This window comes from Triticum urartu, chromosome 1A (assembly GCF_056163025.1).
Source record: "Triticum urartu cultivar PI428250 chromosome 1A, HENAU_Tu73, whole genome shotgun sequence".
Taxonomy (NCBI): domain Eukaryota; kingdom Viridiplantae; phylum Streptophyta; class Magnoliopsida; order Poales; family Poaceae; genus Triticum; species Triticum urartu.
Genome location: NC_141873.1, coordinates 511,300,059 through 511,314,747, shown reverse-complemented (window position 1 = coordinate 511,314,747; position 14,689 = coordinate 511,300,059). Strand labels below are relative to the sequence as shown.

The window sequence follows — 14,689 nt, the reverse complement described above, 5'->3', positions numbered from 1 at the left end:
GCCGTCCGCCTAAGGTAAATGTCACTTGTCGCTATCACCATTCAATTGTCGCTATCTTCATTTCCAACTTGCTTAGTTTCTTTTGAAGACGTGTCGATAAAAAAGAGAGTAAATTACACTTCCTTTTATCTTGTAGTTACGACCTGTGACATTGTTTACCCCGCCTGAAAAATCTTGCCCTTCCTTACCACTAGTAGTAAAGTTCATAAAAATTTCGTTGCCTGACTTAGTTAGCTGGTAATTAAGGGCATTTTAATTGGCGGTGGCAACCTTTCCTGATGACTTTTATGCCCTTGTATTTGTATTTCCATTTCTTATACCTATTTTAAACAGGCCATATTGCCGTAACAAGCCTTCCTAGAGAGAGAAGAACATAGACAAGTATGACCCTTGTCATTGTCCCATCTCAAAAGTTTGCTGGACAAGGAGTTCCCTGGTCGTCCATACTACTGACAAGGAGTTCCCCAGTCAGGAAGTCACTATGATTTTTCCATGATGTGTGAAAAGATAAGCTGAGATCAGCATGTAATCTTCATAGGCTAGAGGCGGAGTAGTCCATACCTAACCAATATTTTTCAGCACCTACGGCCATTGACGTACAGGTCAATAACGCTAAACCTACAAAGAGTAGTGTACAAACGTTTTACAGGTAGAGGAACAGGAAACACGGCCAGCCTGCAATTACCACCACCTCCTTTTCCTGCCCTCTATTCGATTCCCTGGTTAATTGGCACCCTTCGGTCGGTCGGAGAACTGAAGATGGAGCTTGCTATATCTGCAGTAGCAGGTGAACTCGTGAGCCGATTCGTTTCCTTCCTCGCCAACAGGTACCTCCACTCTAGCTGCCGGGCACAGTGGGAAGAGAAGCAGCTCAAGAAGCTGCAGCTGCTGCTCCTGAGAGCTCACACGGTCGTCGAGGAGGCGGATGGGCGATACATCACCAACTCCGGGATGTTGGCACAGCTCAGCATGCTCGCGGACGCCATGTACCGAGGCTACTGGACACTAGGTGCGTCCAGGTACATCTCACTCGAAGAGTCCATGGAGGAGGGGGTGGTTCACAATCCATCTCCTCACAAACGTTTTTGCATGGTTCATGGAAGTGCTAGAAAGAACAAGGCCACATCCCTCGTCGACGTGCAGGGCGCGTTGGAGAGCTTGGAGGATGTAGTCGCTGGCATGACGGAGTTTGTTGTTCTTCTGGGTGGGTGCGACCGTATGCTGCGTCGACCATACGATGCGTATCTGTACAATGACAACATCATGTTCGGACGACATGCTGAGAAGCAGAAGCTCCTGAACTTCGTGCTACAGCATGGCTCTCCTGGTGACGCGCCTGCTGTTCTCCCGGTCATCGGTGCTCCTACGGCCGGGAAGAGGACCCTGGTCGCCCATGTATGCAAGGACGAGAGGGTCCGCTCACACTTCTCTTCGGTTCTGCACCTGAATGGGGATTCCTTCTCTAGATTCGCAGACCATGATCGTAGCCTCTTGCGAGGCAAGATACTGGTGGTTGTTGAGCTTGTTCCAGATGTCGACGAGGAGGATTGGGCCAAGTTCTGTTCATCCGTTGCAACAAGCATGGACAGTGGAAGCAAGGTGATCATCATCAGCCGGCTTAAAAGTACAGAACGACTAGGAACCGTTGAGCCAATCTTCCTCAACAACCTGTCATATGAGGAGTTCAGCTACCTCTTCAAGACACTCTCGTTCGGGAGCGCGAACCCGGTACAGCACCCGCGGTTAGCATGGGTTGCAGACGAACTGGCCAGAGAATTCCACTCGGAATACTCACTTGGTGATGCGAACATATTCGCGGACTTAATGAGAAGGAATCTGAACGACCGTTCCTGGCTCGGCATGCTGAGCAGGCTGAGAAAGGCCATTGAGAGGAACCTCTCCATGTTCGGTAAGCATCCGAGGTCCCTCTTCCAGAGACGCCACCAGATAGATATTACGGAGTTCCTCTTGCATCCTGCTTCTTCTCCACTCTGCATCGTGCCTTCCTGTACCAGCGGCAGCAGCCGCACTGAGGTTGCTGTGGGAAGGGAGTTTCTGCCGAGGGTAAGGCTTGGGGATCTGCTGCTGGATCCTGGAGTCCGGCCGCAAGGGGATTTCAATGTAGTTGCGTGGGAATCAAGATTGCCGCCTTATACCTCGTTTGTTCATTTCGCTACAAGTGGAAATGGTGCTCTAGGTGCGGCGGAACAGAGTACTCCCCTGTCTGGGAGGAAGCGTGCAGCGGTGCCTTTGTAAGGCCTTTTGATTCAGACGATTTCTACGGGGATTTTGTACAGTTGGAATCTCAAGTATTCGCTCAGATTAGAAATAGATAACTCAAATATTGACATGGTCTCCGATACACATCTTTTGATCATGGAATGCTATTTTTTTATTAAAAAAAATAACGTTTTAATGTACCATTTTCATTCAATCAATACAAATTTTTTTTGGATATATATTTGTAGTGAAAATTAGAAAATATTGAATGCAAGCCTTCTAGGAAGTCATGTATTTATAACCTGTATTGTGTGTGTGTAAGATGTTTGATTTGTAGGATTTTATCTCGTAGGAATTTTATCCAAAGAACCATATGTATTGCATTTCTTACAAAGTTTTTCATTAAAGTAAACCTCTTGGAAAAAAATTCCTTTTTCGGTGCACCCAGTTTTTCATTACAGTAAATCCCGGCATCCTGGTTTTGTAAAGTTTTTCCTCCTACTATAATGAAAAGCCGGAGCACCTGCTGTTCCGGTCTGAAAAAAAATTAACCATTGGTACTGTGTGTCACTTCCTCTGTCTCCAGTAAGGCAGGATGCGAGGAAGTCAGCTCCGCTCTGGTGCCCGGATGGTGTTCTGTGAAATGACCGTCAAGCCACCAATACTTTCTCTGGAGAGCTGACGATGTGAGCTTGCTGGCCTGCCGCGCCACCGAGGTCAGCACAATTTCAAGTAAATTTGGGTCCTTGCATTGGTTCTCTCTTCTGGTCAGATACGACTAGAAACTGGCAAGTAGCAATGCCCTAAAAATTTGTTGTGTGACTTGGTTAGCACATATTCTCTCACTTCGTTAGCTGGTAATTGAGGGCATTTGCTGAACTAACCTTTTTCTGATGGACTTCTATTCACTGGCATTTTCATTTATTATACCTATTTTATGCAGGCCATAAATAAACTCGGACACTTTTTCCCTGACAAGGGTGTTACAGTTTTACCATTGGGGCAGCTTGGAACGGAGAGTGCACCAAGTGAATAAATTGTGTGTAAGGCGGTAGCCTTGATTCCCATGAAATTAGCCTAAAATCTCCTTTGGGTAAGACAAGGTGACCTGCTGCTGATATTAAGTCCCCAAACATAATCCTAGGTAGACCATCTTCCGGAGCATTAGCCATACCGATAGCACAGTCTACAACACGCGATGGAGCAGCAGGAGACAAAATGTTTCCGCCGATTAGGTGCACTGGGTGACCTTGATTCAGAAGCACCTGTGGATGGGCGCCGAAACAAGAAATGTTCGCCTTGACCATATCTCTGACCGCGTTCAACCTGTACATCCAGAAACGGGCAACTAGATTTTTCCTCAGTGCATCTGCAAGCACATTTGCTAAGGTGAGTGACCCTCCCAACACCTTGACAAACTCTTCCACCATCGCGACTAATCGCGGATAATCTGTCGGGTTCGCACTTCCGAATGCTAGGGTCTTGAACAGGTACCTGAATTCTTCTAATGCCAAACATTTCAGTGATATAGGTTTAACGGTTCCAAACTTCTCTAGCTCTGCGAATTTACCTAAGATCATGACCTTGCTTCCTCTGTCCATGTTCATAAAAAAATGATAGAATCTTGTCCAGTCATCTTCATGTATATATGAAACAAACTCAATAACTACCAGTATCCTCCCTGACAAGCTTTCATGGTGTGTCATTCTGAAAAGATCATCTCCATTTAGGTGCAAAATCATAGAAAAGTTAGAACGCACCCTCTCATCGTCACATACATGGGCGACAAGAGTTTTCTTCCCAACTCCAGCATCACCAATGATTGGAAGCACGGCCAGAGAACCTGGGGTGTTGTGGTGCAGCAAGAACCTGATGATCTGCTGCTTCTCGACATGGCGACCAAACATGAAGTTGTCGATGTAAAATATGCGTCATAGGGTCGACAGGAGATGCGCTCGCATCCCCCCAAAAGCACGACAAACTCCGCCATGTTAGCAACACTAGCCTCTAGGTTTTGCAGCGCGCTTTGCAACTCCGGATTGAGAACCTTATTTGTTGCACGAGTACCGATTATGCGAGAACGTTTGCAAGGAGTAGAAACAGATAAGGCGAATGCGTCACATACCAATTCCTCAGCAACATCCTTGTGTTTCCCATACTTGATGGTGTCAAGCGCATGGTGGCCTTGGTACATGGCTGCCGCTAGGGTCTTCAGCTGTATGAGCATACAAGAGTTGGGCCCCCCCCCCCCCCCCCCCTCCAGCACTGTAAAAAAGTTTTTTACTACTAGTTTCAAAGCCCAACTCAGCCACTTGCAAGCCCAACCTAATAGATATTCGCATGATACAGGCTTTGAGCCCATCCTTCAGTTTCTGTCTAGATTCGCCACTGTGTATGAGCATACAATAGTTGGTGATGTACCGCGAGTCCGCCTCCTCGACGACCATGCCAACTCTCAGCAAGAGCTGTTGCAGCCTCTCCACCTTGTCCTCCAAGCACGCGTGATCTGCGTACTTGTTCATCAGGAAAGAGATGAAACGGTTCGAGAGATCACCTGCGACAGCGGCTATGACAAGATCCATCTTGCGATGTGCTAAGGTAGGTGGTGTATGAGGGCAAAAAAATGCAGTTTATATATAGACGCACGGTATAAGTCACTGACATATTCTGTATATATGTGAACGATATTCCGGTCAATAAACTCCCTTGGTCAGGTACGATGTCTGCGTTCACAGTTGATGTCCTGGACAGGAACCTGTTTTATTTATAGTCAACCTTCTGAGCCTACGGCTGCTGCTCCATCACAGGAAAAAAGAAAGACTATGGCATGGGAGGAAACTTCTGAGCTTTCAGCAAGCTAGATGCAATTCGTCAAGGTCTTGTCCAAACTGCGGTCTGCCTTTTAAAGGTAATACATTCAAGTCGCTATTTTTATTTCCAACTTACTTGGTTCCTTTTGAAGGCGCGTTGAGAAAAAAGAGTAATCTTCACCTTTTATTTCCAACTTACTTAGTTTCTCGCTCTTTCTTACCGCTAGTAGTCTAGTGCTATACTACTATTAGTAAAGGCAATGAATTTTTTGGTGCCTGACTTGGTTAACTGGTAATTAAGAGCATTTGGTTGGCTGAGGCAACCTTTTCTGATGGACTTATGTGCCCTTGTATCTCCATTTCTTACACCTATTTTATGTAAACCATGTTGCCAAAACAACCCTTTTCTGAAGTATGACTGTATGACCCTCCTCATCAGAAAAGTTTGCTGGACAAGGAGTTCCCCGGTTCGTCCATACTACAGACTGGCTCTTCCAGGAGTCAGGACTCAGGACTAGTCTATATCCACGTGAAACACCCCAAGTTAGCTGCTCTTGCCTGAAGGAATTTTGCTCTTGTGAACGAATCGGACCAAACCATTTTCATCTCCTCCCTCGCACTATCGCTGCTCGTTGGATTTGTCAATACTCACTCGCTCGTTCGGTATGTTATTTATTTATTTATTTATTTTTATTTTTCGTTTTATTTTCTTTTTCATTACTTTTTTTGGTATTCTGTTTTTATTTCTTTTTTATTGTTTTTAATTTTTTTTACATGGTTCTTACCAGTTTTCTTTGCTTCTCCATGGATTTCTTTGTTTTTCATCGATTTTCTTTATATATTTCCTTGTTTTCACCAGGTTTTTCTTTTCTCAAGTTTTTTTCTTTATCGTTCTCCTCGGTTTTTCTTGTTTATATGATTCCTTTTTCTCTTTTGCACTGTTTTCTTTTCTATGTTTTCCTGTTTTCTTTTTTGTTTTTTTCTTCTTTTTTCTTTGTTTCCACGGTTTTCTTCGGGTTTCCATTTTTCTACGTTTCTGAGGTGTTTCTTTCTTTAGTTTCTTTGGTTTTCTTTATTTCGTTTTTCATCAGTTTTTTTGTTTTCTCTCAGTATTTACTGTTGTTCTATACACATTTTTGGTATATATCTAATACATTTTTCTAATACTAGTCATTTCAAAAATAAAGTATCAACAAAATTGAATACATGGTCAACATTTTTTCTATACAAATTTAACATTTTTCCAATTCTAGATTAACATTTTTCAAACAAAAGTTTAACATTTTCTTAATACATGGTCAACATTTTTATACACATTTTAAATATTTTTCAAATACAAGATTACAAAATTTTGAATACATGGTCAACATTTTTCCATATATATTTAAATATTTTCAAATGCTTGATTAACATTTTTTTCAATACAAGATTAATAATTTTTAATACATAGTCTACATTTTTTCTCTACATATTTAACATTTTTCAGATAAAATTAATATTTTTTAATATACATGGGTAACATATTTTCTATACACATTTAACTTTTCTTAAATGCTTGATTCATATTTTTCAAATAGTTTTTTTCAAATGCTTGATTAACATTTTTAAATAAATGATCAATTTTTTCACACGAAAAGAGAAAAGAAAAAACAGACATAGCGCGCCTGGGCCAGCCCATTTAGGGGAGGATGTATCTGGTGTAACGGAGGTTCTTGTGCTACCAGGCACCAATGTCAAAAATTTAGGCAAAAACTTTCCAAAACTTCTGAAAATAAATGAGTACGCAAACACAATATGTCATATAATTTTAGCTAAAAATTTAGCTCGCGCCTCGAGATACAAAAAACAACAATCATGAAATTTCGAAAAGTGGAATTTGATACAAATTTTCTGGAATGTGGAACAAATTTTGAAACTTTGGAAAAATGAAAAATGAAAAAAAATAATCAAATTCTGACTTTTTTGAAAACACAAAAAAATTGAAACTCTGAACTTTTTTGAAAAGACGACCATTTTTTTGAAATTTTTGACCTAATCTGAAAAATATGCATAAATAAATATGTTGACATCTTTTGAAATCAGCTATTTTGAAGAAAAAAGAAACAGAAATAAAAAGAAAAAACAATTCATGAATCGTCTACAAGGTACCCGAATATGTTTATGTTGATTGATAATGACAGAAATTGCAAATAATAGAAGCATACAAATTAGCAAAAAAAACTACGTGCTCACGGATGCACTCGTCTGGCCTAGTCTGGCACACTCCTCTTAACTGGTGGTTTTTTAAACTATGGATAAATGACCCCAACTTCTTACAGCAGCCTAGCCAGACATATCAGGCATCCATGTCAAGTTTAAACGATTTCCGACACCGTTTACACATTACGACACGTCAAAAATCCAAACAACTTTGCATGATGTCTTGAATTGATCACTAAAGCTGATGGGAAAAAATTGAGGCCATTTAATAAATGTCTACAAACAATGTGTTTTCAAATGGACCATTCTGGCCTACCCAAACACCCTGTGTTAAACATGATTCATTTTTTACACATCCTTGAAATGACCTTAATTTTTGAAGTAGATGTTAGGCATCCATGCCTGATTTAAACGACTTTCAACACCGTATGAAAGTTGCAACACGTGTGGCCATTTATCGATGTTTTTTAACAGAGAAAACTCTAGAAAATGCAAAACTTATCAAAAACCGAAACAACTTCGCATCGTACATTGAATTGGTCATACGAGGCCATGAAAAAAATTGACCACATTCAAGGGATGTCGAGAAACGAGGTGCTCCCAAACGGACCGTTCTGGCCTACCCGGACACTCTCCGTTGAAGATGGTATTTTTTGAAAATCTCATGACTGACCCCAACTTTTGCCATCAGGTGGGATGCCATGTAAGGCATCTATGTCTAGTTCGAATGACTTATGACACCGTATGCATGTTGCGACACATCCGACCATTTATCGGTATTTTTTCTCGAAAAAACTCTAGAAGATACAACACTTGGTGAAAAAACAAAAAAACTTGGCGTCGTGACTTGAATTGGTCATACAAGGACATGGAAAAAAATTTAGGGCAATTTGATGGATGTAAAAAAAGTGCTCTCGAACGGAACCTTTTAACTTACCTAGACACCCTACGTTGAACATGGTGTTTTTTTGGAGGTCATTGAAATGATCCTAACTTTTGCCACGAGGTGGGCATGCCCATGGTAGGTATCCATGTCAGGATTGAATGAATTCTAACACGGGATGCATGTTGCGACACGTCCAACCATTTATCGGTCTTTTTTCACCGAGAAAACTCGAGAAAATGCAAAACTTGTTCAAAACTCAAACGAATTGGCATGGTGCTTTGAATTGGTCATACAAGGCATGATAAAAAATTGGGACATTAAAGGATGTTGAGAAATAACGTATTCTCACATGGAGCCTTCTGGCGTGCCCAAACATCCTATGTTGAACATGGTGTTTTTTGAACATTACTAAAATGATCCCAACTTTTGTGAGCAGGTGGGCGTGCCCATAGTTAGCATCCATGCTAGGTTATACAGGGAAGTATTTAAAACCATAACACATACATATAACTATTATTTTAAAATTTTAACATAACTAATAACTAACAATGGGAAAATCCTATGTGACGCTCTCTACGTCGTAAAGTCGACCGCACACACAGGGCAAACCCCCCAACACGAGAAATGGGCCGGCCCACTACACCAGAACCGGTTTTTTCTTTTACGTTTTTTCTAGGTTTTCATTTTCCCGTTTATGTTCCTTTTTATTTTATTTTTATTTTTTTTTGTTTTTTTCTTCAATATTTTTTGTTTTCAAAAACTGTTGACGTTTTTTAATTTTCAAACAAATATTCTTGCTTAAAAAATCAATATTTCAGAAAAGTTTGTTTTTTTCAAAAGTTGTTGATAACTTCAACAAAATTTTGTCTTTTACAAAAGTTGTTCATGTTTTCAAATATTTCACAAAAACAAAAAAAGTGTTCGCCCTTTTCAAAATTTGTTCAGAATTTCCAAAAATTGTTTGCATTATCAAAAAAATCATGAATAAAAAAATGTTTGGGAATTTAGTATTGTGGCTACAGCTCCCGCTTTGTCTGCTATATTGCGGCTACACCTTTCGCTTCGGGAATTTTCTATGGCAGCCTCTCTCCTGCTCGCAACATTGGCCGTTGCTAATTCCAGCTTCTGGGCTTGCCCACCGCCGCGAGTCCTGAGTAACATCTATGCCCTGTGTCGGACGCATCTTTTGGGCTTCTCAGTCACAATATCCTCCACCGCCAGTCACATCTTATTTGCTCACCCTTAGCCGCCGCTCCCAGGGTTGTTGGTCGTATCACAGCCAGTCACATCTTCTTGGCTCACCCCTAACCACATCTTCTAGTGTCGCCGTTCGCAACTATCCTAGGCGCCGATTGCAGTTAGCCCATGCGTCGGTCGCAACTTCCACCATAAGTCATTGAACGCCACGACGACGAAGCATACGCCCAGGTCGCAACACCACATCCGACTGGTTCCAGCATGTGGCGGCCATGGTCGTAGCATCTCTCGGCTTCGGCTCCAGCATGTGGTGGCTGCAGTCGCAGCATCATAGCCGGCTGGTTCCAGCATTCGGCAACCGCAGTTGGAACACGCGGTTCCCCCATCACAGCACCCCGTTAACACCATACTAGCGTCCCCCATCACTGCCGTTGTAGCCCATGTGTGCCGTAGGGGGGAAATGAGGGTCTGATTGTTGTCGTATTTGCTGCCCGCGGTGGCTCGTCCCCTAGTTGCATGCTGCAGTGCCTTGCTACCCCAGAGGTGGCTTGCAGTAGGGCCTCATCACGCCGCTCACCGGCGCGCAGCAGCAGGCAACAATGAAGAAGACGAGATGCGGCAAACATCGAGGAAAAGGAGCGACAGATTAAATGAGTGGAGGAGACAATGCCGCGAAGGAATAATGTAGGGGAGGGTCGAGCATGCATGAACCCCACAAAGGGGAAGCTGCGCGTGGGCTACAGAGATGCATGTCGCATAGCGCGTACACCGGCGTGATGCCAGCCAGTTGGCCCGTTACAAACATTTACTCCCTCTGGTCCTTTTACTCCGCATATAAGATTTATCTCAAGTCTAAGTTTGACCAACTTTATGAAAAAAATATGAACAATCATAATACGGAACCAATATCATTATATGCGTCATGAATTCAAATTTCACATTGTATAACTTTAATATTTGCAGATGTTTATATTTTTTTAATCTAAATATGGTCAAACTTTATGAAGTTGAGAAACCGAGCGCTGAGATTCGTGCCGGGCGGCGGACCTGCCGATGTGCGTCTCCCCAGCCCACCGCGCGAGAACACTACAGAGTAGAGCAGGTAGCCGTTCCCCACCCTCCTCCCTCCCCCCCGCACCCCGCGCCGCGCAGCCAGCCGCCGCGGCCTAAAACCCTAAACCCCCCGAGCCCGAGATAAATCAACCACCCATGGCGCCGCCTCTCCCAAACCCCACCCCCACCCCCACCGTCCATGGCTCGCCATCCTAGGCCCCCGTCCCCCTCCCCGCCGCCCGCGCCCCCCTCCGACCCGTCCGCCGCCGCCGCCGCCGCCTTCGACCCCGTCGAGGAGTGGCTCCTCGACGACTTCGACTTCGACCAGGCCATGGCGAGCGAGCTGGCCAAGAGCTTCGGCCTCGGCGAGGCGGCGGCGGCGGCCGCTGCCCCGGGCGGGATTGATTTTGCGTCGGTGTCCGGAGGCGGCGGGCTGGGCGCGGACCAAATCGTCGAGGAGGGGCAGGGGGAGGCCGCGGAGGACAAGGGCGGGCCGCCCGGCCTGCTCGACGCTCCTCCCGGCGTCCTGTTGGAGGTCAAGAAGGAGGCCGTGGTGCTGCTGGGCGGCGGATTGGGCGGGGTGCCTGCTCCCGTGTTGCGGATTGGCGATTTCGTTGCACAAGAGGATAGTTTGGGGGCAGCGATTGATGCCGAGATGTGTACTGTAGCTGCTGGTGATGCTGATGCTAGTAGCGTAGCTGCCGTTCATGCCGCGGCTAGTACTGTACCTCCGGATGATGCTGAGATGAGTACAGTAGCTGCTGTTGCTGCTGACACTAGTGCCATGGCTGCTGTTGACGCTGAGACTAGTGCCATGGCTGCTGTTGATGCTGATACCAGTGCCATAGCTGCTGTTGATGCTGAGACTAGTACCGCTGGGGCTTCTGTTGACGCTGAGATGAGTGCCATAGGTGCTGTTGATGCTGATACTAGTACCATTGCTTCTGTTGATGCTGAGATGAGTTCTGGGGCCATGGTAAATAAGGAAGTGGAGCGTGGAGGAGGCAAGGGGGAGGAGGAGAGCAAGGACGAAGAGTCGGAGAGCAGCGAGGATGAGGAATTAAGTGAAGCCTCATCAAGCAGTGATGATGAGGAGGAGCCGGCCAAGAATGATGAGGAGTCGAGTGAAGCCTCGTCGAGCAGTGATGAGGAAGTGCCGGTGGCCAAAAAGCATAGTTGTCCCAGTGACATGGAGGCCCTCCTTGAAGAGGGTGAGCTTATGGCTGGAGTCGAGGATGAGGATGATGACGAAACACCAAAGGGTCCTATCAAGTCCAAACATGAAGTAGAGGTATTAAGTTTATCTCACGATGTGCACCTCTCTTGGGTCTAGTTAGTTGCAGCCGACTTGTATAAACATTTGTTTCATAGTCATTTTTTTCAATTGATAGCCCAGTAGAAGTTAATGCTTAGTTATCCATTTGTTCTTCTGAAAATCCTGCACTTTCTGTAGCTACCATAGCGACAAATTATTTTCTATTCCTATGTAGTTGCTACATGAACATACTTGGGCTCAGTTGCCAAAAACCAAAGTTTAAAAAAGCACTAGGCATTAATTGTGTGTTTTGCCACTTGCCGTTTTGCTACCGCATAGAGCTAGGCGCAGCTTTTTTAACTATGCCAAAACCACTCATATAACTGTAAAAATATTGTTGTTCCTTGATTGTATCTCTATTCTAAAGTAGATGTACCATACCTTGCAGGTACTTCCTCCAGTTCCAAAGATTGAAGTGCAGTTGGAACCGCATCATAAGGCACTTCCAGTGGGGACAATTACAGCTGTAAGTCTTGAATTTAACTTTGACTTCATCTAGATTTTTGTTTGCATTTGTTGGAAACAAAAACTGTGTTTTTCCAGCACTTTATAGGTACCTGTTCTTTCTATGTAATCTGATGATGATTTAATCAGTCACCGTTATCTGTACATGTTAAAACCAGTAGCTAATTGTAATGTAAGAACCAGAGATCTATGGTACTCACTGATGTATGTTTTTACTGTATTAGTAGTGCATTCTGGAATTTGTTAGTGTTTGGATGATTGTGTCTATACATTTCATTAATGCAGCTATTATTTTGAATAGCATATTTTTCCAGTGTTAGATATTTTTGTAGACAGATAGGGGTTCTTGTTTAGACTGTTGAAATACTAGTATATTTCCTATGAGATCCATATACTGATTGGTTGTCTGTTTTCTGGTCATCCAGATCATGGGGGAGAGAGTGATTGTTGAAGGATCAGTGGAACACAGTCCCCTGACTGAGGGTTCTATACTCTGGATAACTGAGAGCAGGACGCCACTTGGCATTGTTGATGAAATATTTGGACCTGTAAAAAACCCTTACTATCTTGTGCGGTATAATTCCGTGGAAGAAGTGCCTGCTGGGATCAGTGCAGGAACTACAGTCTGCTTTGTTGTGGAGTTTGCAGATCATATCCTAAATATGAAGGAGCTATATGCCAAAGGCTATGATGAATCTGCTGACCATGATGAGGAGGCAGATGAACCTGAATTCTCTGATGATGAGCAGGAGGCTGAGTACAAAAGATCACTACGACTGGTAAAAAGGCAGACTGATAGGCCGCATGATTCTAAGAAACCTTCTGGTGACAAGAAGAGGGCGCAGACCAGGGGTGCTGGATTTCGAAATGACATGCCACCAAGGATCCACAATACACCGACATCTGGTCACCAGTCACAGCGTCGTTTCCACCGCTCGGATATGGCTGACAGTGTGACATATCATTCGGGTCAACAAAATTCTCCGATGAGTACACCAAGGGACATGCCACCTAGAATCCATGATGCATCAACAGCAGATCGCCGAGCACAGCCTCTATTTCACCGGTCTGATATGGCAACTGCTGTTGCTGACAGCGCAACACGACAAACAGGTCCTCAAAACTTTTCTATGAGCGCACCAACAATGCTGCCATCAATCTCAATGAATCATGCTATGCCATCACCTGTTCAACTTGCAAATCAGATGGGCAGTTGCTTCATCAATCCACAGCAGTTCTCTCAGCAGCCAAATATGGTTTGGCCCGGCGGGCTTCCACCTCCAGGGCAGCCAAACATGGGAGTTGATGGAGCTGCTCTTGCAGCTAATATTATGCAGAATATACTTATGGGAGCCAACCAGTTCCAGCAGTATTTACAGAATCAGAACTTTGGTGGCTTCCCAAATGGAATGCCCATGGCCCAACAACAATTTATGCCAGGGAGCACAATGAGTGCAAACATGATGCCATTTGGTGGACCGCCAGTAAATCATCCTTTTGGTCAGGCATCTCAATTTTCTATGGGGCAAGGCAACTTTGGTCAGTTTCCACACATGGCTGGCAACCAAGGGCCACCTGCTGGATTTCCCAACACCCAAGGATTTGGGCGCTTCCCATCACAACATGAGGATGGAGATCAGCCTCCTGGAAATGCAAACATGCAAGGACATGGGCGCCTCCCTTCAACGCACGGAGATGGAGGCCAGCCTCCTATGCAGTTCAATTCCCTACCATCACCCCGCGGAGATGGAGGTCAGCAGCCTCCTATGCAGTTCAATTCCCTACCATCACCCCGTGGAGATGGAGGTCAGCCTCCTATGCAGTTCAATTCGCTGCCTTCACCCCGTGGAGATGGAGGTCAGCCTCCGATGCAATTCAATTCGGGGCAGTTTAATCAGGGGAACTCATCCTTCCGTGGTAGAAGACCACAACAACGTGGAGGCCGACATTCACCAGGGAGAGGTGGTGGTGGCGGACGGCATCGCAAGTAGTTAGCCAGTGGTGGTACTTCCACCCCTGGTGTAATTTTGACTCGTGTTGGATGAATTTGGGTTAAATTCACATGCATGCTGCTCCCATGTACTTGCAAACAAGCAGTGTTCCCAGTTTCATGTAATACGCATGTTGTTGCTTGTTGTAATGCCCATTCATCCATGATAGCTACTGAGGTGTCCTGTGCGTGCTCCTATGTGGAATTTGATGCATTTCTTATTTATTGGCTGTATCTTTCAGTTTCTTGATGTATCCTGTTGTTTGGAGGGACATGATTATTTACGAGGTTTTGCAGCGTTTTTGTAGGCATGCTTTTATCTTTGATATATTTAGTTCTAGACTTTGTTTGCCAGTTTCTTTCTGAATTCAACTGTACTATATGCTGTTCTTTCATGCAAACAGTGGGATGCTGATGATTTTCTTATTTCTCGTATGCATTCAACCTATTACTCCCCATGTTAGTTGACCTGAAATATGCTATACCTTTCATTTTTCTATCTTCCAGTTCATGATGTGAGATATGTCTCCATTAAGTCGACACGGTTTACGACG

The 14,689-nt window shown here is 44.3% G+C and overlaps 2 protein-coding genes and 1 pseudogene across 2 annotated transcripts; 2 read left to right on the top strand and 1 right to left on the bottom strand.

Annotated features, from left to right (window-relative positions):
• Positions 1–631: 631 nt before the first annotated feature.
• LOC147992060 (putative disease resistance protein RGA4) lies at positions 632–3,081 on the top strand. Its single transcript, XM_087539591.1, has one exon. The coding sequence runs from the start codon at positions 760–762 to the stop codon at positions 2,254–2,256; it is 1,497 nt and encodes a 498-aa protein (XP_087395717.1). The 5' UTR covers positions 632–759; the 3' UTR covers positions 2,257–3,081.
• Positions 3,082–3,140: 59 nt separating this feature from the next.
• Positions 3,141–5,122, bottom strand: LOC125528480 (putative disease resistance protein RGA1; annotated as a pseudogene).
• A 5,334-nt stretch (positions 5,123–10,456) lies between these two features.
• LOC125528479 (uncharacterized) lies at positions 10,457–14,385 on the top strand. The gene is made up of 3 exons (XM_048692948.2): positions 10,457–11,656; positions 12,069–12,146; positions 12,571–14,385. The coding sequence occupies exons 1-3, from the start codon at positions 10,565–10,567 to the stop codon at positions 14,134–14,136; spliced, it is 2,736 nt and encodes a 911-aa protein (XP_048548905.2). The 5' UTR covers positions 10,457–10,564; the 3' UTR covers positions 14,137–14,385.
• The last annotated feature ends 304 nt before the right edge of the window (positions 14,386–14,689 follow it).

What these genes read in the sequence shown, in the direction of transcription:
- LOC147992060 (XM_087539591.1), top strand. Translation starts at nt 760, where the DNA reads ATGGAGCTTGCTATATCTGCAGTAGCAGGTGAACTCGTGAGCCGATTC.
- LOC125528479 (XM_048692948.2), top strand. Translation starts at nt 10,565, where the DNA reads ATGGCTCGCCATCCTAGGCCCCCGTCCCCCTCCCCGCCGCCCGCGCCC. An exon ending in AGTCCAAACATGAAGTAGAG is followed by an intron (nt 11,657 to 12,068) that starts GTATTAAGTTTA and finishes CATACCTTGCAG; the next exon opens with GTACTTCCTCCAGTTCCAAA. An exon ending in CAGTGGGGACAATTACAGCT is followed by an intron (nt 12,147 to 12,570) that starts GTAAGTCTTGAA and finishes CTGGTCATCCAG; the next exon opens with ATCATGGGGGAGAGAGTGAT.